General features: G+C 46.3%; 1 protein-coding gene across 2 annotated transcripts in view; it reads right to left on the reverse strand.

Annotated features, from left to right (window-relative positions):
• The window catches only part of Gng4 (G protein subunit gamma 4), a 43467-nt gene that overhangs the window by 12673 nt on the left and 6608 nt on the right, over positions 1-24186 (reverse strand). For both annotated transcript variants that reach the window (XM_021180709.3, XM_021180707.2), the window contains exons 2-3: positions 11164-11267; positions 8738-8847 (exon numbers count right to left, since the gene is read on the reverse strand). In XM_021180709.3, coding sequence (XP_021036368.1) covers positions 8738-8836 — 99 coding nt within the window. In that variant the 5' untranslated portion in view covers positions 8837-8847; positions 11164-11267. The remainder of the gene's footprint in view (positions 1-8737; positions 8848-11163; positions 11268-24186) is intronic.

The following is a 24186-nucleotide window of genomic DNA, read 5'->3' on the forward strand; positions in this document are numbered from 1 at the left end:
TAGGGACCCTTCTGTCTTGTCTCCTGTGGTGGAATTACAAGTACTCACTTACATGCATAGCTTTTTTAAAAAAAATTTATTTTCATATTTTTTTTTTTTTTTTTTACTAACATGGGTTCTGGGGATTGAGCTTGGGTTCTGTGCTCATAAAGCAAGCAATTCACAAGCTGAGCTGTCTTCCATAATTTACCATTTTTACATCATCTTTGGTGAGAAACCCATTTATATGTCTTGCCTTTTGTATGTATGAGAAAGAGACTCATGTAGCCAAGGCTAGCCCTTAACCTACTATGTATCTGGTGGTAATATTGGTCTCCTGACCCTTCTGCTTCCACTTCCCAAGCCTAGGGTGTGTGGTACCCTGCCTTAGTTTTGCCTGTTTAAAAATGTGATTGTTTTCTAATGATTAGACTTTAAGAGTTCTTTGTGTATCCTGGATATGCCTTTTGTCAGATCTGTACTCTGTACACACCGTCTTCTCCTGCAGCTTGTCTGTGGTGTTTTGAGAGGCTTCAAGCCCTAATGAAGCATGGCTTATCAGGCTGTCTTGGGCTCTGCTAGTTGTATCAAAACAGTCAAATGCAAGGTCAATCAGACTTCTTTGTACATGATGCCCTAAGCTTACAGCTGTGTCTTCACATCTTTGCCTATGACTCACCTTGAGTTAATGTCTGTGTCTGCGATCCTTTGTTTTTTGTATGTAGATGTCAGCTATACCAATACTACTTGCTGAAAAGACCACCTCTGCTCTTTGTAAATGATCTGTCTCCTGTGTCTGTGAGGGTTCATTTCTTCATTCTGGTCTACTGAATTGTGTGTCTAGACTTTCACCAACATCCCCTTGTCTTGATTACTCTCACTGTATGAAAAGGCAGCAGTCTCCCTCCTCCACGACCCTGCCATAGCCTCTGCCCTAATTGATTGGCTATTCTGAGTCTTTTGTCTTTCTATATAAGCTTCAGAATCAGCCTGTCAATATCCACAAAATAACTTCCTGGGACTTTGACAGGGATTACAAAGAATCTACAGGTCAAGTTCGGAAGACATCTTAACAATAATATCTTCCCATCCATGAACATGGGACATCTCTCCTTTTATCCAGATATTAAAATTTTCTTTCATTTAAGTTTTATAGTTTTCTTCACATAGATCTTGTACATATCTGGTATATTTTTCTCACTTAAAAATATTTCTGTCACTTCCGGGATGTAAAATACATTGCTTTTAAAAATTAAAACAGAACCTAAATTGGATTTTCCACCCAACATTTACAAACATACACATTTGGAGTTTCTTTTACTATCCTTGTTTTTGTTTTTCAAATTTTTATATACTCTTTGTTGTTTTATAGTTTATGCATTATTTTTCACACCCTAGTAATTTTGAGGTATGCATTTTTATAGCGTTATTATGCTTAGATATGTTAATCAGCTTCAGAGATGACATTGTATTTACTGGTTAGCTTCTTATTAGGAAGCCAGCCATAGTGGACAGTTGCTACACATTCTCTTCCTTGGCCTTGGAACTCTTTCTCTGACTGCTTTCTTGTTGAGTTCCAGAGTGGGAAACATAGGACTTTAAATAGGATTTGAAAATGTTCTCCCTTTTACAGAATCCCTTGCAACTTGAGTACAAGCATGTGTCCTGGGTTCTATCTGTCAGACACACATGTTCCAGGCTCTGACTAGTGACCCAAGGAGGACGGCATGGTGAACTGGATCTGGGTCATTTCACCAGCCCTGGCTGCAGGAGGGAGTCCTGGGCACAGGGCGGCACCCTCCCTGGGCGGTGTATAGAGCAGACCCAGCAGTCACCAAGCAGAATCTCAGGCCCAGGCTCTACTCAACGATACTATGACCTCTCTCAAATTCCTTTATCCACAAAACTAAACACACCTGGATCTCTTGTGGTGAAATTCAATTATATAATGAAATGACTTTTCTAGGGAAAAGCAGGCCATGTATGTAGTCAGTTTAAGGATCTGCATAATTGAGGATATGTTTATGTCACCTTGGATATGGCAGGGGAGGAGATAACCTAGCAGACATTGTCTTTTCATGGGCTGCCACTGGAGCCTCAGGGATGCACCCAACCTGAGGCCTTCTTCCATGTGGTCAGGGGTAGTACCTAGATTCCAGACTTTTAGGTCTCTCAGCCCATCTGGAGTCCAGTGTTTTGGTCTGTGACTTGAGACCCTGGGGTACTGAGGTCCCAGAGCTGCTGTGAACCCTTGAGAACCCTTTGCCATGTGTAAAGAATGTGACCAAAATTAGCTCCACTGTCCCAAGTGGTTACTTCTGCCTGTAAGAGTTTTCTCCTTTATTTTTATTATGTGAAAGCTATTTAAATGCTTGGGTTTTTTGTTTGTTTGTTTGTTTTATTTTGGCTTTTGGGTCTTAATGGAGCCTACACTGACCCTGAACTCTTTGATTCTCCTGCTGCTATTTTCTGAATGCCTGGCTTTGAATGCCTGGCTTATTTTCATTTTGTTTGGGTGGTGTTAGGAAAGGGTTTTCTACTTCTGAGAGAGCAGGTTACCTCCCAGATGCCCATGTCTCAGTATCTGTCATTTCTACTATCAGCTGGATGTGGCAAGGTGCTGGGTCTCAGTATCTGTCATTTCTACTATCAGCTGGATGTGGCAAGGTGCTGGGTCTCAGTATCTGTCATTTCTACTATCAGCTGGATGCGGCAAGGTGCTGGGTCTCAGTATCTGTCATTTCTACTATCAGCTGGATGCGGCAAGGTGCTGGGTCTCAGTATCTGTCATTTCTACTATCAGCTGGATGCGGCAAGGTGCTGGGATGGGCAGACACTTCCTCTACCTAATGGAAACTCTTCACGCTTTGCCCTTAGGAGTCTTCCTTGTTCTCAGTTCGCTCTGCCAGGAACATCTCCGTGCAAATGGCTGGGTGCGTTCAGTCTTGGATTATGATCTCTGAACTTTACCTTTTACTGTGACTTTCATCCTAACCTCTCTGTCATTAATTGGATGTCTACAGTGAATTATAGTTATAGTTCCTTTGAATGGCTTTCTCTAGCCTTCTTGCTCTCCTCAAACTTTACTTAGTTTCTGTTTGTTTTATTCAGTAGCAAAGGGTGAACTTGGAGTTTCAAACTGGAAAATATTTTACCACTGCCCTAGCTCACAGCTTTTTTTTTTTTTTTTTTTTTTTTGAGACAGGGTCTCATATAGCTGAGATTGTTCTTAAACTTCTATATGTGTGGCCCAGGCGGCTAGCTTTGAACTTGCGACCTTGTCTCAGCCTCTGAGTAGCTGGGCTTACTGGTATACCTGTGTTCTCTCTCCGACCTAAGGCTCCTCTTCTAGATTTGCTTGCTTTACTTTTCCTGAGATTATGAGGCATTTAAAGTCTCCGTTGCTTTTTTTAGGGAAAGTCTTCTCAAATGTGTGCTCCGTGAGCTTCTCTGTGCTCCAGTCTGCTTCTTCGGTTTTCTGGCAGAATGTTTACACAAGCCCATTTTTTTTTTCTTTTACTCTTTAAAAGAGCAGTTCCAACTCAAATCTGGTGTGCACTTAGGGACAGTTTAAGCAGTCTCCTTAGCCTCCTGCCCTGTCTACTGAGGAGTGCAGATCACTCTCTATGCAGCTGGGCTGGAAGGCTGCTCCTGAATTTAGCCTTTGGTGGAAGTGCTGGCAACCCATGGTTGATACGCTGCTTAAAATATATTCTCTGAAGGGGCACAATACTTTCTTCAAACAGCGGAGATCTTGGTTTTTTTGGCCATGCCCCATTTTGGAGTGAACACATGCCTCTGTGGTGGGCCAGACAGAGCATGCTGAGGCCTGAGGCAGAGTCAGCGCCACTGTCTGAACACAGTGACAATAGGTGTTCTCAGGGTAGAGAAGCAGAGTCCTCAGACGGCACATCCATGAGACTGACGACGGAGGTAGGCGTACAGACACATAGAAGGGAGTACTAAGGGATGAGCCCTTGAGAGAGCTGGTAATTCCTAACTATGACGGTGGGCTAATGGTCATGTTTCCAATGCTGTGGAACTCGTATTTCACATACTGCAGAGTTTTAGGTCACAGGAAAACTCGGCCTTTTATATTAGATTGAGCATGGGGCTTTTGCTCCTTGCTCCTGGCACCAAACTCCTAAACTCCAGGGTTCTCTTGAGTGGTAAGAGTCTCTGTGGTATGCTACTAAGATGGCTTCGGGAAGGTGGCATGTCACCAAAAAGACAGCTATGATTGGAAGTAGAGCTAGCCCTGCCCCTGACCTGCAGGGATGGAGGAAGGGCTGAAGGTTGAGTGACCAATGTGTTTAATAATCATGGCAATACATCAAGACCAGCTAATACACTAACCATGGGCTTAGGGGGCTTGGAGTGAACACATTCATGGGCTGGGAGCTGCCACTTTTACACAAGTTCTGAAGGCTGAGCACTGTGCTCCACAATTCATCTACCTGGGCATTTTGTCAGAAGGTTCCTGAGTTAACATCTTTATAATAAGCTGGTACAAATAAGTAAGCTATTTCCTGAGTTCTATGAATTGTTTTATGAGTGAGAGAGCCTGAGCTTAAGATGTCCCTGGGAACCTTTGAATTTGCAAGCAAGCCTGACAAAATGCAGGGAGACGTGGCACCTGGAGCTGTGACAAGTGTCCACAGGGGAATAGTCTTGCTGACCTGAGCCCTTAATCCATGTAGTCAGTGTCTATGCCATATGCCACAATCGTAGCAGTAACAGGGTAGTTTCATAAATGACTTTTAATACATAGCTTTAAGACAATTTCACCAAGAGTTTGACCTCCTCTTGACTTATTAGAGAGAAAATGACCGTCATTCACAAAATCAGTTCCAGAAATAATTCTAAATCCTATATGTGTGGCAGCAAATCACTCTATCATCTATTCTTGTCAGAACTCGGCCTGTTGGGCTCCTCAAGCCCAGAAGGGGAGGCACAGACCTGAGCAGCAGGCAGGGCAGGCTGCCCACCATAGCATTTGATCTGACCTGGAGATAAGATGGCCCAAGGATAACAATGAGTAAGGGACAGACCTCAGAAATATTCAGTGAGCAGAAGTATGTGCCCGTCTTGGGACCACTTTTCATAAAGACATTTGATATTGGTTCAAGCACTCTGTGTGTGTTTCTGTGTGCATGCGCCTTTTTCTCTGCTTGTGTTTCTGTATATTGCCTATACAGAATGAAACATTCATCCATTAAAGAGGATGAAGTGCTGATGACGGAGACATGGGTGAACTCCAAGGATGCTGTGCTAGGTAAACAATGGGTGGGCATCACCTGTTTCCACGTAGATGAGGTCTCTACTACAGTTATGGTCTCAGTGGCACCAGAATGGTGGTTCTAGGGCTGGAGGCAGGGGAGAATGTGGATACAGTTCTGGTTGGGAAGATGTAGTTCTTGGAAATCAAAGATGGTAGCTAATGACTCTGCAAACACCACTGAGTCTGAAATTTATTTAAATGTGGTTTAATGGGAAATTATGTGTTCCATGTATTTTTACCACAACAAACCTGTGCAAGGTTATGCATGCCTGTCACCCTCACATTTGGGAGACGGAGGCAGGAGGATCAGGTGATTAAAGTCATCCTTGTTAACACACCCAGTTCTAAGCCAACCTGGGCTACCTTACCTCTAAAACAGCAACAACAATAGCAGCTGCAGCAACAGCAACAAGAAGAAGGCAGCTAAAATTCAAGAATAAAGCATGTGTGCAAATGTAAAGCTGGTGATTCAGGCAGCCCTCTCCTCAGACAGCTGGAGACTATCCCCTTCCTGAGGACTCTGCACTGTTTCGGAACTCCACAGGCCAGTTTCTGGCCCACTCCACGATGTCCTGACATCACCCAAGCTAGAATTAGCTCCTTCCTCCACAGGGCCGCTGCTACAGCAGCACTAACGCCTCTGGCATGATTTATGGTTCTCCTCCCATTAGAGTCTACGTGTACCCAAAAGACTCCATGGGGACACACAGTCTCTGGAACTCCATCTATGGCTGGAAAGGATCTGTTGCCACAGAACATCTCCCCCTGGGCTGGCAGCCATCCTAACATATGCTCACTGACCCCTAGCTCTCTGGCATGGTGCATGGCTGGCCTCCTGTTTCTCTCTGTCTAGTGCTCCAAGCTTCCTTCCCACACTCTATTTGCTTTCTTAATGTGTTCCCCTCTCCCACCACCTCAGCTCTCTGCCCAGCTCACAGCTGCAGCCACCTCTCTGTCCCTGACAACCAGATCTACAGCTACAGGCCATTCACCTCAAATGCTTGCCATTCGCTGCGGCTCTGTGATCTGTGCCTGTGAGCACAGCGTCCTCTCCCCAGCAGTTCAGCAGGTGGCTTTTTCCAAATCCAGTTGCTGGCCTGAGGCCAGCTCACATCTCTGCTCACTATGGTGGAGACATCTGCTCACACTGAAGCCACAGCCTTGCTGTGCAGTGCCTTGCTCAGCGATGTTCTCATCGTGTCCTCCCCTGGCAGAAGTTTCCTGTCTTTGCACAGCTGGGCAGTGTCTGACTGCAGCACACCTTCAGTCTCGGGAACCCCTTGATTCCAATTGTTCTCTGGGTGCTGACCCTACTCCCTTCTCTGGCTTGTATTCCAAGGACTGAGATCTGATTGGTTATTTGTGGTTGGCAGTTTCTTTAACACATACCTGAGGCAAACAACTCACTGTTTGGGGGCACAGCACATCACGGTGGCGGCAACTGGCAGAGCAAAGCCCCTTGCCTTGTGGCCGTGACCCAGAAGAGAAGAGATGAAAGTGGACATAGTGGTGTGTGCTTACAATGGCAGCACTTGGGCAGGGTGAGGCAGGAAGCTTCCTGTGAGTTCAAGGTCAACCCCAGCTATGAGAGTGAATTCAAAGCCACTGTAGGCTGCATAGTGAGACTACGTCTGAAAAAACCTAAAACAAACCAGCCACAAAAAGAAGAGACCAGTGGACCACTAAGATGGATTGTCAGGTAAAGATGCTTGAGGTGCAAGCCTGACCCTGAGCTGGAGCCCCAGAATCCATGTGAAAGGTGGGAGAGAACTGACTACACAAAGTTGTCCTCTGAATTACACACACACACACACACACACACACACACACACACACTGATAATGATAATTAAAATTCTAAAAAAGAATAGACCAGTGTTCCAAAACCTCCAGTGAGTTAAAACCTCCCAGTAGGCCCTGCCTCAGCTCCTAACCCTTCCAGTAACACTACACTAAGGTCCAAACCTTCAACGCTGGGCCTTTGGGGGACATGAGATTCAGACGACAGCATTGCTGGTGTCGGCACATATAAGATGCTTGTGTACAAATGACAGCTCTGTTTATACCAACGTGCACAGCCCCACACTCCTTCCTTGTCCTGTATACTTGTACATCTAGTTCTGTGTACGTCTCCTGTCCCCCAGGATAACACATGCCATGAGCCACAGGGGAAAGAGTCACCCTGCTTGCAAGGGGAGAGCTGGGGCTGCTAAGCCACACTTTACTGCAGTGGCTCTCAGTCTTCCTAATGCTGCGACCGTTTAATATATGTTCTTCATGTTTTGGTAATCACAAACCATAAAACTATTTTAGTTGCAACTTTATAATTATATTTTTGCTACTGTTATTAATTGTAGTATAAATATTTTTGGAGATAGAGGTTTGCCAAGGGCTAAAGACTCACAGGTTGAAAAATCCCTGCTTTGTGGGAGGGGAAGCCTTGAAGGCTTTGGGAATTTGAATCCCAATGTGATGATGGCTTATGTCATTGTGACTTGACTGGGTTTGGGAATCACCCAGGAGATACACATCTGGGAATTTCCAGAGAGGTTTAACTGATAAACCAGTGTACCAGCCTACAGACTGGGCTCCTGGGCTTAATAAAAAGGACAAAATAGGCTGAATACTAGCATCCACCCTTTTGCTTCCAGACTGGATGCCACGTGACCCACCACCTCATGCCCCGGCCAGCTGGAGTCTCTCTCAGGCCATATCTCTCCACTGGGATGATTGTACCTTCAAACTCTGAGCCAGAAGAATCTCTTCCTCCTCTGAGCTGCTTTCATCGGGCATGCTGTTATAGCACGGAGAACAGTAATGCATACACCAGATTCTTGAGCAAAACCCTTGGATTTGGTCCTTGAAGACCACAGGCCCAGTGGACTCCAGTTCCCTGGCATCATTCCTGGTGTGTGTGTGTGTGTGTGTGTGGGGGTGTCCTAACCTTAGCATAGCCCTAAACCAGCTGCATCTCAGAGCCACATACTGCCAAGTCTTCAACCTAACTTGTCTCTGTGTTCATCAGTCTACATGGCATCTGTGGAAAACAAGGCTCCATCTTCCTGCAGTAGGAAGGGACCTCAAACGCCCATGGTGGTGGCAGGCACCTCCCTGCAGGGAGCATTTAATACACAAGCTTGATTCAATGTGTCAGCCCCAGCTGTGCCTGTCCAAAAACCTGTTGTTGTCTAACCTCTATCACTGTACCAGGGAGACACACTGTGCTTGATCTTAGGGTCCAGCTCTCCATCCTTTATTGTATGTCTACAGTTACATCCAGCTGACAGCAAGGACAGTCTATTTTCTGGTGCCTTCTCATGGAATTCACACACACACTGTGTGTACTGCATCGTGGAAGCCCCTGGGCAGGTTGAGAGCTCTGGAACAAGCACACAGCCACGGAGACTGTTCCTCTCTTGGGGGATTGAGCCTCACAAGGCCACCCTGGAACCGGGAGGAACATAGTGAGCGAGTTTACCTTCACCCTGTCCATGCAGGCTTCCATCTTCAGCTGCTCCACGGCTTTCCTGGCCTGGGAGATGCTGGTGGTGCTGTTATTAGACATGGCTTCCTTCATTCCCGAGCTCCCTGCAAATAACCACAGGGTAAGTAAGGACTGGGGTACTGCTGTCCCAGGGGAATGTGGGCCCCATCACACTCCTCCCACCCCACCCCCGCCACCTGAAGCTTCTCAATCCACACCCAGATTTGCTCTTTTAGAAAGAGGAAGGAATTCTCCTTGCTTCCACCCACATCTACACCACTCTGTGAAGTCATTACAGTGCTAACTGTCCCCCAAGGGAGACTCTGTTACCCTTGCAAGGAGAAAGCTTGAGGGATACTAGCAGTGATCACCGTGTGGGGCTGGAGTCAGCCAAACACAAATGTAAAGGACAGTGGCTTCCTAGGTACAGAGTGAGGCAGGGGCCAAGGTTCTGAGCACTAAGTGCCCACTAGCCTTGGGGAGAGAGTACGGGGAGCGCTGAGGGTCTGCAGCACTATGCAGTGGCATTTGCTATGTGCATTTGTTTTTTTTAAGAAAAGGCTTTCTTATATGCCAGCAAGATTTTGCTGACAGGACCCTGATATAGTTATCTCTTATGAGGCTATGCCAGTGCCTGGCAAATACAGAAGTGGATGCTCACAGTCAGCTATTGAATGGAACACAGGGCTCCTAAAGAAGGAACTAGAGAAAATACCGAAGGAGCTAAAGGGGTCTGCAACCCTATAGGAGGATCAACCATAGGAACTAACCAGTACCCCCAGAACTGTGTCTCTAGCTGCATATGTAGCAGAGGGTGGCCTAGTTGGCCATCAATGGGAGGAGAGGCCCTTGGTCTTATGAACATCATATGCCCCAGTACAGGGGAATGCCAGGGCCAGGAAGTGGGAGTGGGTGGGTTGGGGATCAGGGCAGGGGGAGGGTAGAGGGGACTTTCGGGATAGCATTTAAAATGTAAATGAAGAAAGTATCTAATAAAAAGAAAAAGAAAAAAAAAGGCTTTCTTGGTATTCGTTAGATCAGCTGCTCAAATCAGTGTTTGGCAACTGTGGGTTCATATCTTGCTTGGAAACTTTTGCCCAGCAAAAAGAAGAGTCACAAGTAACTGGGAGTTGTAATTCCAGGAACCCCCACCCAGCCATCCCCAGCCTTGGTTTCATCAGCTCCTCCAGGACCAAGGAACCCCTGTGTGTGTGTGTGTGTGGGGGGGAATCCATACTTTGCCTAGAGGGCAAAGAGGGGCTGACAGTGCAGTGGGCAAGCCATTCTACAGGGCTGGAAGTGTGGAAGGAAACAGCCTTAGCCAAGTAGAGCTAGAGACAGAAGAGCTTTTGAAGGCGGACCAAGGGGGGGCTTCAGGGTTGTCCTGCTCCAAAACTTAGCCACAGGTCTTTTAGGTTCCACCTGAATGACACCGCTGCCTTTCTGAACCCACTGGCTGCCTCTACAAGTCCTGTGTGAGTGTCTAAGAAGAAATGGGCTAGAGACAAACAGGGGTGGGACATGAGCTTTTTTTGGAGAGATGGTATGTCTCCCGACACAGGACAAAGTAAGATTCCCACTGCAGTCTAGCTTGGTGAACCAATGTTTATTGGGCTTTCTTACAGATCATGAGTGAGGGGTTGCTTACTGGATCTCTGATGACCTCAGAAGAGCCATATCACTGAACAATTCCATGCCAACATGGATGGAGACTTGCCCACAAATGCAGATAGCCTTCTTCCCCCATCAATCTTCCACTCCTAACTACTCTAGTACCTCGGAGACCCGCCAGCTGGGGCAGAATTACACTCAGCCTCAGGAGGGAGTGGATGAAGCTCAGGTATGGTCTAATGACCATCTCCTCTCCTTCCCCTCCTCCCGTGAGGACATCACAGTCCTGAGTAGATGCTGCTGCTTGGATGAAGAAGGCAACGGCTGTTCCCACAACAGGGGCGGTGACAAACAGACATCCGTGCTGGCTCCAGAGGACACTAGTGGGTACTGGCCTCCAGCAAGGTGAGTTGGAAGGAAACCTGAGTCAATCGTTCAGGGCCACCCTGGGGCCTTGATGTCAGGCTCCTTGGGCACACGGGCACATTTAGACTGACGGGTCATTTAGGGACCTCTGGCAGGCTGCATTGGTGGTTCCTAACTCAGCAAGTGCCAACTTAGGATGGGAGGCAGGGTGAGGCAGTTTCATTCCAGTGCTGTTGAATGACCTGACTCAGGACAAGGAAAGGAGTTTCAGAATGGTGGGTGTCATCAGACCTTCCACCTGCCTTGGCTAAGAGTGTCCCTAAGTCTGCTATGGGGGAAGAGGGGGACTAGGACTGGCATTGATGGTGTGAGGAACTTCTGCCACCACAGGACCCTGTTCCCTGAGTCTCACTTTTCTCTGCTCTGCGGATATCCATTCTTACCTGCTGAGAGGTGGTACAGGGGCAGGTCCAGTCAGGGGACACTGCAGCAGCAGAAGTTGGCTGTTGGAAGAGAAGCTGACTCAGGGTCCTGCTGTGGGGTTCCCCTGAAAAGACAGATGTACATTGTCCTCTTGGTCTTCACGGCCTCCCCCAGTTGTCCTGCCCAAGCTCAGTGGCTTTGCCTGGAACCCTAGGGACTCTCGTGCCAGTCTTGGGGGATGGCAATGAACTGAAGGATGAAGAGACACCCCAAGGTGACATGAAGCAGACTGGGACACAGCCTCAAGACAAGGGCACCTTGAGCTTTGCCCAGCAACTCCACTTTGAGCACAGCCTGTGTGCCCAGCTGCCCTACCTTTTCTTTTGCCAATCTAGAGTGCCAACCTAGCATGCCAAGCAGAAAGACTTTGCAGGGATTTTTTTTTATTATAATGACTGACAGCTATCAATGGTACAGATGAATATAGGTTTTACTGTGGTATCTCCATATATCACGTTTTTTCTTACTCTGTGTGTGTGTGTGTGTGTGTGAGAGAGAGAGAGAGAGAGAGAGAGAGAGAGAGAGAGAGAGAGAGAGAGACGCTCTGTGAAAAACCTCAAAGATGAAGGGAAAAACGGGAAAGGGTGTGTTTGCACATGTACACAAGCACACAGTAGATACCTAAAGTCATAGAACACACTGAACCCTATATATACTATATATGGAATACACACACACACATATATATATATATATATATATATATATATATATATATATATATACACACACGTACATACACACACACATATATATTACCTATGCATATATATACACCAATTTAAAAAGGTCAGCTTTTTCTTAAATGCAAACTCTGTGACACTGTGACAGTTTGGTACAGAGATGGCTGTTAAGTGAGCCTAAGGCAAAGGCACTTTCCAAAGGTCATGGAGAGAGTTGCAGATGTGGAGAAGTGTCATGGTCCTTGTGGCCATTATTGTCACAGTACCACTGGCTTTTGGGGCACCTTTCTAGCTATTTTGATGAGTTCTGGCAACTCTTTGGGAGACAACAACTCAGAAGAGAAGGCTAGACAACCGTTCCTCGTTCGCTTGACATTTGCACTTCATTTCCCATCCAATGCTTAGAAAGTGTTTCCCATATCACTCCATGGGTGTGCCAAGGTCCCAGTGAGCCTTTGAGACACTGTCCTTGTGTCTTACCATTTAAAAAAAATTATGTGTATATGTGTCTGCCTGCATGAGTTTATATGTATTACATGTGTTCAGGAACTGGATGAGTCCAGAAGAGGACATGGGGTCCCTTGGAACTGGAGTTATAAATGGCTGTGAGCTGCTGTGTGGGTGCTGGGACCCAAATTCCGGTTCTCTGCAAGAGCAGGAAGTGCATGTAAGCCTCTTAACTGTGGCGCCATCTCCCCAGGCCTCATCACCATTTCTTAAATTGTGACAAGGGTTTGGTAGTGAGGGAATTTGGCCTCCTTTGATCTCTAGCTGTGCTGGAGAAAATTATTTGAATGGCATTACATTTTGCTCTGATGTTTTCAAAAAGCAATGTCCAGCCTCAAGGGAAGAAGATATGCTAATTTCTAATCAAGGTATTGCAGTGATACTGTGAAGTCACTGGATATCTACCACTTGGCCATCACTGGACAAGGAGCAACTAAAAGTCAAAGGCTTTGTTTTGCTTTTAAGTGAGGTGCCCACTTGTACGTTTGTCACCACATGTGTGCCTGGTGCCTGTGGAGGCCAGAAGAGAGCATCAGATCCCCTGGAACTGGAGTTAGAGATGGTTATGAGACAGGATGTCGGTGCTGGGAACTGAACCAGGGTCATTTGGACAAATACGGTATGCTCTTAACTGCTGAGCCATCTCTCACGCCCCAGAGGCCCTATTTTATTGTCTTCTGTGTCCCTAGTGCCCAGGTAAAACAAATGCAAGGAGCCAGTTACTGGACCAGCAACAGCAGCATCCCTTGAGATACTGTGGGAAAGCAATGTTCAGCATTCTGGTCCATGATGTGCACAGCCTGTGCCATGCTCTCTCATGGCCACGGACTGAGCTGTTCTGCCATGCCTTCCCAACCACTGTGCTAAACCTTTTGAAACTACACATCTTTCCTCACTTACAAGTGTAAATTCCTTACTCAGCTCTGACTTACTGAACAGGTGCAGTTAACCAAGGGGTAGGACACAGTTTAACAATCTTTCCACATGACATGTCGACAGCCCAAGAACCACAGTTCAGGGACACCACGGGGCAGAGTGGAAGAAGGAAGGAGCTGTGTTGCTGGAAACACATCCATCTTTCTGTCAGCCTGGCCCCCCGCTACCTGGCCCGCTAGTCAGAGAGGAAGAAGACACTTCCCCTACTTCAAGTCTCACACTGAGTCTCTGTACCCCTCACTAGCCAGTGTGGTATCTCATTAGAGGTCAGTGTACAGAGATGGAAACCTGCTGCCTCACAAAGGCTTTGCCTGTTTTGGAATGGCTGAGGTTTAAGGCTACACTTTGGAGATCAAATATAATAAGGCATGCATCTGAGGAAAGGGTTCTCTTAGACGGGTGGATGTAATATCTAGGGCCTGAGTGCTCAGTCATCATCTTCTAGTGTCTATTGCACAAGTTCAAATTCCTGTTGGATTTTAGGGAAGAAGCTTCGAGGGACCGTGTAAGGAAGGTGCCACCGTCCCCATAAGGATCTGTTGTAGACCAGCCACAGGGAGTCCTTATGGACAAAAGCGGGACAGAGTTTTTCTCTGCATTCAGAGACTGAGCCCTGGATTCCCATGTTCTGAAGCTGTACCCAGCCCCACAGGTGACTTCTAAATTGGAGCTTTTTACCCAGACAAGCTGTTAAGTCACAAATGTTGGCTGGTGAGGTGTATCTCAGAGGGAGAGTCTTTGTCTGGTGTGTCCAAGATACCAGGTAAGGCCCCCAGTACTGAGGAAAACAAAACAAAACAAACAAACAAAACAAACCAAAACACCAACATGAGCAGCAGCAATGAGTGCAGTCACATAGTGTTGAGATGTTGCAGGCAATGCCATGTGCCATGATGCCGACCAATGACTGAGGGGTGTGTGCTAAACGAATTCTCCTCTGAGCCACAGTTAGGATACGTCCCATCACAAGCAAAGGATGTCTGTACTTAAGGTTCTTCCAGCACAGCTTTTGGATAAACTGGGTTCGAGTTGCCACAAGGATGCCATATGTTGAATAAATATCTTAGGGTGGCCAATAAGGAATGTCACACTAGCTGTGCAGGATTGAAAGCGAAGGGAGATGTGCATCCACCTGAAGTTAGAAACAACATAGAAGGAAAGGGTGCAACCCTCAGCTGCCAAGAGTGGAGGACACACTGGCCATCTTAGCAGCTGGGGAGGCTGGGGACAGGAGGATGCTGAGTTTGAGGCTGTGGGCTACTAAGTAGTACTTTGTCTCAGTAAGAAAGGGGGAAGGAGGGAGAGAATAGAGACAGAGGCACAGACATAGGCAGAGAGACAGAAAGAGACATAGACAGAGAGAGAGAGAAAGAGTACTCAAATGAGCAGTTTTCAACTTCTAAGGATTTATTTTCTTAATTTTTAGCATGATGCATTTCAAATATAGGGAAGTAGAAAGAACAGATCAAGTGACTTCAGCAATTACTTTGAACAATTGTTCATCATTTATTATGTTTAATTTCTACAGTGCTTTTAAAAATATAAATTTTACTAATGTTTTTAATCATCATACATGGATACCATATATTTTCATGATCTCCACTTCCACTCCTCCCCCTAACTCCTCTCAGACTCATCTCCCACCACCCACTCCCTCACAACCTCATGCCTCTTTTACTTTTTTAAATATAGTCCACTGAGTCCAGTTTGTGCTGCGCATACACTCCTGGGTGTGGGGCCATCGTTGGAATGCGGTTGGCCTACCAGGGACCACACCCTTAAAGAAAACTAGCTCTCCCTTCCCCAGCAACTGCCAACAGCTCCCCAGTGAGGTGTGGGAGATTTTGAGTCCCTTGCTACTCCATAGAGCAAAACTATTTGTTCTCCAGGGCATCTAAAGGGGTATGTTAGAATCACACGACCAATGCTACTTTCTCAGTTATCCCGAGATTCAGATGAATATCCTCACCCCTGAAGGGAACTCCAGGAAAATAGGTGTCATCCCACCAGGCAAGACCTGGATCTGAGCAGACACACTGTCTCCACAGACTCCTCATGGGAGCGTGATTGCTCAAGAACTGCAGCATGAACCACTGTGCAACTTAAATACTATGCCAGGGAGCTTTGATATATTCTATAGCGTGGGTCTCAGTCATTCAACTTACATTGTGGCATCTCCAGCTCCAGTAATAGCTACTCTCACACAGACGCCAAACAGACACAGAACAAAGAAGGCCAAAGTGATATCTACTTCCAGTATTCGAGGCTCGTTTTCAGCTGCTCCAGGGCCGAATGTTATTTACCAACCAGAGCCCATTTTTACTGTAAGTAGGTTGCCTGGCAACGTAGCTGACATGCAATATCTTATCTGGTTTCTAGGGTATGGAGGCAGAATAATGGCTTTTCCCCCAGCATCCTAATCCCTGGATTCTGTGGACATGTTGTGTTAGGTGACACGGAGGAATTAAAGTAGCAGGTGGGCTTAGTGCTGTTGACGAGCCGATATTAAGATAGGCAGGTTGTTGTGGATTATCTGCTGGGACCCATGTGATCACAGGGTCTTTATAAGTGAGAAAAGGAGACGTGGGACTTGGTGAGAGTCAGAGATAGACTTGAAAATGCTCTGCCCATGGCTTTGAAGGGAATAAGAGCCAAGTTTGTGTTTAGCCTCCATAAGCTAGGAAAAGAGAAGTAAAAGACTTCCCGAGACCCTCTCAAGATAGCATGACCAGGCTAGGCCTTGCCTTCAGCTCCTCAGGACATGTTTTGGACTTCTGACCTCTGGAAATGTAACACAGTCAGTCTGTGGTGGGTTTGTGCACTGTTTGCTGTCACGTGCTCCAGTGTGTTTGTCAGGTGGGATGACTCTGAAAACAAGACAGTAGCCAAAGGAAGAAGCAGAAGGATAAGTGAGAGGGTTCTCGGGCAGCATCACCTACCGTGTATACTCTATTCATGACATATACTATACTTTGGGCTGGAGTATTTTCCAGTAGTTCATGGGTCAAAGCTTGTTTAACTAAGGGTTACTTTAGAAGGTGGAAAGGGATTGTAAGGCCCTGATCGCTTCCTAATTTTTTTTCTCTCTGGCTACCAGGTGAGGAGTTTTGCTCTGCCAAATGGGACAATTGGTCATGAACTGGTAACTCAGAAACTGAGAATGGGATTTTAGGTAGCCCAGACTGGCCTTTGTGGGAAGCAGGTGCGGCTGCATGGGTCAAGATGGTGCTCTGGCCCATTGCCAGACCCCATGAAGCCCACGTTTATTGCCTTGCCCGGACATGCACAGTGAAACTGCATGTGTAAGCTGCCTGCCAAGTTAGATTGTTCCTCGTGATCCGATCTGTCAGTCTATCTGTGACCAACCTGAGCTCGTGCCTGGAGCGTGTGTGATTCTGATTGGATGAGGTGGTGTGGAGCGAGATGAGGTCAGCGCTGCTACTGTATAAATATAGCCCTTGCCCCAAGTAAAGTGGAAGCTGCGGAAGCTGCGTGAATCCGTCTTGGTGTCCATGTCGTTCTTGTCTCTGCGGGTCGGAGACTTCGGCAGGCCTCGAACTCGATCTTCCTGTCTTGAGTCATAGGATTTCAAAGATGTGCTAACAGCTCATGTCAGATACTGATCTTGTATTTTCGTACAACATTTTTGTCAGGCTTTGTTATTAAAATAATCCTCCCTTTCAAAGCTATGTGCCCTCTTCTTCAAATTATCTCAATATGTTTGGATATAGTTAGCATACCTTTCCCCTTAAGTGGCTGGTAACACTTTTCTACAAATACATGTGTTAGACTTTGTTAAAAGATCTTTGACTCCAAATTCACATTTGTTAGTGGAATTAGGGCCATTCAGTTTTCCTACTTGTCCTCGTATGAACTTCATGGTGTTCAGACATTTAGAGTTGTTAAGTTTATGAACATATAATTCTCTCTTAAAATTATTGGGGGTGGGGTGTGAGTGCCATTTTTATTTATATTACGTCAGAAGACAGCCTGTGGAGTTGACTCTCTCTTTCCACCATGTTGATTCTAGGAACTGAACTCAGGTCGGGTCATTGAACTTGGCAGCAAATGCCTTTACTTGCAGAGCCATCTTGCCTGTACCCCATCAAGCTCTTTCTGACATTTGCCTTTGATGTGTGTAGGATCTGTAACGATGCCTTTTTTTACACCTGACATTGCTAGTGTGTATTTTCTTTGAGTCTGCCTAGAGGGTTGATGTTACATATGTTTTCAAAGAATTTGCTTTGACTTCTTTTGTTGTTTTTCTTTTTTAAGCACTCATTCCTAAATTTCGGTGTTTCTCACCCCCCTATTTATGGTTTTCTTCCTCTGCTAGCATTGGGTTGAATTTTTTCTCCATCTATTTATGTTTTAGTTTGTTAAGATGAGGGCTGTCAATGATTCAGGGTCTTTCTTCTTTTCAAAATAAACTCTGGTATAAGTGTTCCTGTTAGCGCAGCTTTAGCTGAACCCCATACAAATTTACATGAATTCAAAGTATTTTCTAATTTTCTTTGAGATATCCCCTTTGACTCTTGGGATGTGTAGAGGTGTGCGTTCTATTAGGTTAGATTCTGACTCCATTGTATGCACATGACATTCAGAAGACTGCAGAGATTTTAGTGTTAATATCAATCTGACTTTGGTTCTCAAGGCTTTTGCATCTTTGGGCCTGTCCTCAACACATGTAGAAATGAGGCTGTAATTTTGTGATTAATAAAAAGAATCTGATGACCCTCGTCTCCCATACATTCTACTTCATAGGAACCCCTGTCTTGCTTCCTTGGTGGTGTGGAGAGGGCTCATCTTAAAGCTACAGTGCTGATGCGCTGCCATCTCATCCCAGTCTCAAGACAGCAAAGCTGTGAGAGGAGAAACGAACCACAGACATCTCAGTCCTCCATGCAGAAAAGTGGGCCTCACTCACAGTACTGCACCAGCTTCCCACACTGCAGCTCCCCTTCTGCTCAACTTGGGGCAATGCCATGACAGCTTGTGATGCACCTCTTCACAATCCACATACTGTCCTGTGCTTTCTGGGGTCCTTGGATCATTCATTGCCTTCTCTGTTCTTCTGGAGCATTAGTTTCAGTCAGCTGAGAGAGGGGCTGCCCTGAGCTGGCCCCATCCTAGACACTCTGTAAGTCACTCACTGTGTTAACATGTTTCTGTTCACACGTACGCAACTCTCATGACCTCCAGGACACCTTTCCTGGTCACTCCCACCTCCACTGGGTCACAACAAGCTCACTCTCTGTTCTAGTAATTATTCAAATCTGGCCTGGGGCTTCTACCCTGCCTTGACCGTTGAGTTCCAAGATAAAAAACTTACTCACTGCCTTTATATTTACAATAAGCCTTAAGCAGCACAAGAGCTGGGTAGCTGCCTACCCTCCACGTTGTTATCTCTTTTCCTATCTATAATCCCGAGTTACTACTTACTATGTGTCATCTGGGTTGCTCTTATCTCCAATTGGACAGCCCCCAGGGCCACACTCTCCTCTCTCTTAACCCATGGCTACTTCTCCTTTCTCTTCCCCTGCATTTTCTTGTTCCCCTCATGGTCCTCCTCTTATCCAAAGCTCATGAATCTTAAGTCCCACCTACATCTCTTCTGCCCAGCTATTGGCTATTGGCAACTTTATTTACCAATCACAATTAACTGGGGGCAGGGTCACTTAGCTAGCATCTAAGAGCAGACTCATCCTCTGGGGCAACCAGTGTGGGGAGCCCAAATTAGCATTAGAATACAAGCAGCATCAGGCCAACCCACTTCAACTGTCTCTCCCTACAAACCAGCAGCTTGGCAAGGGGGAAATCCACATGTCCCTATTGTTGCTGCATCTCTGGCTCTCCAAGATGATGAGGGAAAGGTGGGGGAAGTGTTTCTATTCTGTGCCTGAGTATACAGCAAAGAGATAAAACAGACATCTGAAAACTGTAATCCTAAAACTACAGAGACTCACTGAATGCTGGAGACGGGGGTAGAGATTCTTAGTTCTAGGGGTGCAGACACAGGTGAAGCAAACAAGCCTGAGCCTTAGCTATGGCAGACCCAGAAAGACAGTCTGGTACTTGAGATTGTGTCAGGTTCTGTCTCACAGGACAACATCTCCACAGAAAAGCTATTTTTACAATGGGAAGTGACAGTGGTAGAGAAATGTAATCTTGACTTTCCCATGCAATTTTAATTGAAGAAAGAACAATGCTTTCATAGCCCAGCTCCTCTTATTGATGAAGGATGGATTCAATATCAATATTCTTAGGGCAAAACATTAATTTTCATATTCATGGAAAGTCCATCTTTTTCTTTTAATAGGTTGGCTTGGTTCCAAAGTTTGAGGACTGTGCCCTTTATAGATGTACTTCCTGTTTCGCTTGCTTCCAGTGAGGTGTCTCAGGACTCCACTAAGACATATCAAAGCTTTGCCTACTGTCTGTACAATGGAGCTCGGCAGGCTCCATTGTCTGCTTCCAATGCGCCTTGGCTCATGGTGCCGCTGAAAGCAGGCTCCTGAGCAGCAGAAAAGCATTGACAATGAGCTGCTGCTCTCAGGAAATTTGTAGCACATGGCTGACTGCAGCCTGGGGACAGCCGGCCTCTAAGGGGATCCACGGAGAAGCAGGAATCTGCTTAGGACCCATCATGAGAGGTACTTATTGCAGTAGGCAGCTGCCAGGCTGTAGAGGCGGTACTCATAGATGGCATTTGGGGTTTTAGAAGAGGGACAGAGCGTGGAAGCATGTCCTTTAGACACAGACCTTGCCACCTACATGAGGATCCACAAACAGCATCCTTTCCCTGCCCTCTCTTTCTGCCCTGGGATGATGCTCTTCAATCTCATCTTCCCAAGCTTCTTCTGCTTCTTCCCTAGCTCTCTTAAAACACAGACTCTTTTTTTTTTTTTTTTTTTGAGAAAGAGCAAGAGAGAGAGAGAGAGAGAGAGAGAGAGAGAGAGAGAGAGTTATAGATTTTAGTCTAGCCTCTAACTCACAGGATAGCCAGGAACCACCTTGACCTTCCAATCCTCCTGGTCCTACCTAAGTGTCTGAATTACAGGCTTGTGCTTCTAGATCTGGTCTGCCCATGGCAGGGATTGATTCTTAAAGCTTTGTGTCTGCCAGGCAAGCCCTCGAACAGCTGAGATACACCCCAACTATCTCCTCCTCCTTTGGGGGGGGTATGATATGACATGTCACCCATCAAATTCACTATGTAGCTGAAGCTGGCCTTAAATCGATCCTCTTGCTTCCACTTCCCAAGAGCTGGGGTTGCACAGATGTATCATCATGTTTCACTTAGTTATATAGCAGTTTTGGATTCACAAAAAACCTGAGTGGAAAGCACAGAGTTCCTATACACCTTTGAGCCCCCCCAGGACCCCCCATAACCAGCACTCCACATCAGAGCTGAGCCTTTGTGACAGACAACCAACTCTGACAAGCTTACACCAATGTGTCACTTGTATCCACCTGGATGGCATCCTACAGAATAGATTCTTGGCCTTAGAATCTCTGTACACTATTTTTCTACACCTCCCCCAGGCAATTATTAATCTTAAAAAGTATGCATCACTGTGTGTGAAAGTTGTGTAAATTTGGGCATGCGTGTCCCATGGTACCCGGGGAGGCCAGAGGACAACTGTGAAGTTAGTTCTCTCCTTTTGCCTTTGAATGTGTTCTAGGGATAGACCTCGGGTCGCCAGGCTTAGCGGCTACCCACTCAGTTATTTTGTTGGCCCCATTTGGTGACACTTTTATTGTCTCTACCATTTTTTCTTTTCTAAAATGCCATGTAGGGGGATCACAACCTGCAGGTTTGTCAGACTGGCTTCTCTCACTTAGCAACATGTTCCTCCATGTCTTCTCGGGCCTTGCACATGCAAACCAAGCCTCCCAGAGCAGTCCCAGCCCCGGTAGCTCTTGCACATAGGGTTCCCATCTAAGCAAATTCAACTTAATGTTAATAGTAAGAGGAAACTTTAGCTTAATGGATCAGAAACCAACATCTAACCCCTCTAAGGAAGGACTTTCCACATTAGTTGGCCAAATGTGGTTCATCTTGATTCTGTACACCTCTTATTCAAGTCTCCTCTTCATACCTCTCTTCTGCCAGTAAGAGACATGACCAGAATTATTTATAATCTGTTATCACTTAACTCTCAAGTCCATCTCTGCCCAAATCCAGCTATCCTCCTCATCTGCAGGAAGTACATTTCAATACCCTCCACGTACACACACCCCAGTTACTGCCTGAAACCATTAATCATATGTTATGGGTTTTCCTATGATATATATGATATATATATATATATGATATATATGATATATATATACATATATGATATATATATATACATATATGAAAAGGTTAGTCTTTCCTGAACACAAATACTGTAACAATTTGGCAATTTGGTAATTGAGAAGGCTTCTAAGTGACTACCAGGCAGTACCACGGCCTGTATGAAGCTGATTCGTGTCAGGGTCTGGATAGATGAGGTTTTGTCCACATGCACTCCTTCTGAAGCAGACCCTGCCCACTGTGGCTGCAGACTGGCTGGCAGGCTGTGCTACAAATAGGCGGGTTGATGGGCCAACAGATGTAGCTTTAATGTTCAGAAAAGGTATTTTTCCAGTGGGAAAATACATGAAAATACATACTTGCTACACCCTGTATTTCCATCTTCAATTACCCATGTGACTCAACCAAGACGCCATCTTTCTGCATTTTCTTTGTCATTCTCTTGCTTCAAGACAGTGATAATAAAACAAAATGCCAGCAGGGGGAACAGAACCAACGACACAAACTGACAAATTCATGGTCTGACACATGCTGTCACATGCCTCCTCCTCCTTTCGAGAGCAGAGACTGAGTTAATTGCTGGATCCTGAAAGAAAAGACCTACTAGTGTAGTTTTCATTGTAGATTCAAAGACTGTATCACACCAAAATGACTACCAGAAGTCAACCTCCTCAAGAGAGTGAGGAAGCCCAGGCTCCGACGGCTGCCACCCGCCAACGCAACGCCATGAGTCACCTGTTACACACAGTACAAAGAGCTCCCCACAGTAGTTTTCTCTGCAGACAAGACTCATTTATGTTGCTCAAGTACTCCATGCATGGAAGAGAATATTTTAGCAGTAGTGGAGAGTAAGTGGGACACACAAAACAAGTCTGGAAGTGACCTAGATATTTTCCAGGAAAGAAGATGTGCAAGCTGACCTGGCTATTTCTTCAAGGTGCTGACAGCCCAGTGAAGTTCTGAAGCAATGCAGGTCTGCTTACGGCGACCTGCCTCTGAGTACAGGGGCAGCGGGTAATGTTAGGCTGGGCCAGAGGCAAGCAGGGACAAATTCCACTCCCTACCAGATGACAGAGTCTGACTTCTGTGCCATGGCTCCACTGTCGAGTGTCTTCCTGAAGGGGGACATTCCATCTTCCCAGTTGGTGGACAGTGGCAGATACTGCTGCACTGAGCAGGCAGGCAGGCAGGCAGTCACCTGTTAGTTTAGCAGTTCAGTGACTCAATCCCTGACAGAACAGCTTAGACAGGGATTACTTCTTTTAGCTCTCAGTTTCCCAGGGCTCTGTTCACATCACGGTGGGCAGGAGGCAGAGAGAGGTGACACAGGAGAGGACCAAGGTGAGACAGAAGCTCTAAGTGACACACTCCAAGTGACTCTGCCCCCTCCAATAATGACATTACTGTGAACCCATGAAGGGACATTGATTTATACTGTGATGCCACTGAGTAACTGCCTCTGGAAATCCCGTTATAGACACAGGATAGTGTCACTAAACTTCTAGGCATGAACCCATCAGGTTGTCAATCAACATTTATCATCTCAGAGCCATATTCTGGTCAAATGTCTGGTGGTGACTTGGGTCTGGGTCTCTCTGCTCAGCACCCCAGAGCTGCTGCTGCTTCTGTGAGAGGAAGCCATAGTGGGAAAGTCTGTACTGGGCTCTGAGGAGGGGTGGTTGTTGGGGGGGGGGGGGTGAGTGGCTGGATCTCCTGCAGAGAAGGCCTGCCCTACTCAAGACAGGGGAAGGTCTGAGCCTGAAGAGGAGACCTGGGCTCCTATAGGTATGGTGCCATGCTGTGCTCACTGGTAACCACCCTGCATGGTAGGGACAGGTGAGGCCATGTAGAAAATGGAAGCCCAGAAAGACACAGGCAAGATAAGAGATATAAGACTCCAGAGGAAGGGCCTGTGAAAGCCATCTGGCTTAGTTTCCCAAATCTGCTGGTTGCAAAACATACACAGATTCCTAATGTAGACTCCACTGAGTTAGAACGACCAGAGTGAAAACTAAAGAAGTTGTATTTCAAAACGTGGCTCAAAGTTTACAGAGCTAGATGTGGGAATGGCTGCTGGATCAAAGACGGACTCTCTAGATAGATTGAGCTGCAAGGAGATGGCTCTTAAAGCTGGTGTGGAAAGGCAAAGAGAGTGGCCAGTGCTCTGTGAAACAAAGGCACCTACGTGCCCTGAGGAATGTGCCGGCAGCATCTTCCACTGATTTCCCAAGATGTTCACCATGCTTCCTGCCATGACCCTGGTTTTCTCTTGGTACCTGGTATCTGGCTGTCTAGAATCACTGGACCCTACATCCTAGTCTGGACCAGGATTCACATCTGAATATAAAGTTCCCACAGGCTAATGTGCGGAGGTCTTCGTGACACACTATTGTGGGAGGTAGGGTCTAGTTGCAGGCAGTGGATCACTGAGGACACGCCTTTGAAGGGCACACATTACCCTCAGTCCCTTCCTGGTCTTCCTCTCTGGGGTAAGTGGCTTGCCCCCCACCTTCCTGCTGTTGTGCCTCACCACAGGCCTGTGGCAATGGAGCCAC

This window comes from Mus caroli, unplaced genomic scaffold, assembly GCF_978045245.1.
Source record: "Mus caroli unplaced genomic scaffold, Mus_caroli_1 scaffold_15, whole genome shotgun sequence".
Taxonomy (NCBI): domain Eukaryota; kingdom Metazoa; phylum Chordata; class Mammalia; order Rodentia; family Muridae; genus Mus; species Mus caroli.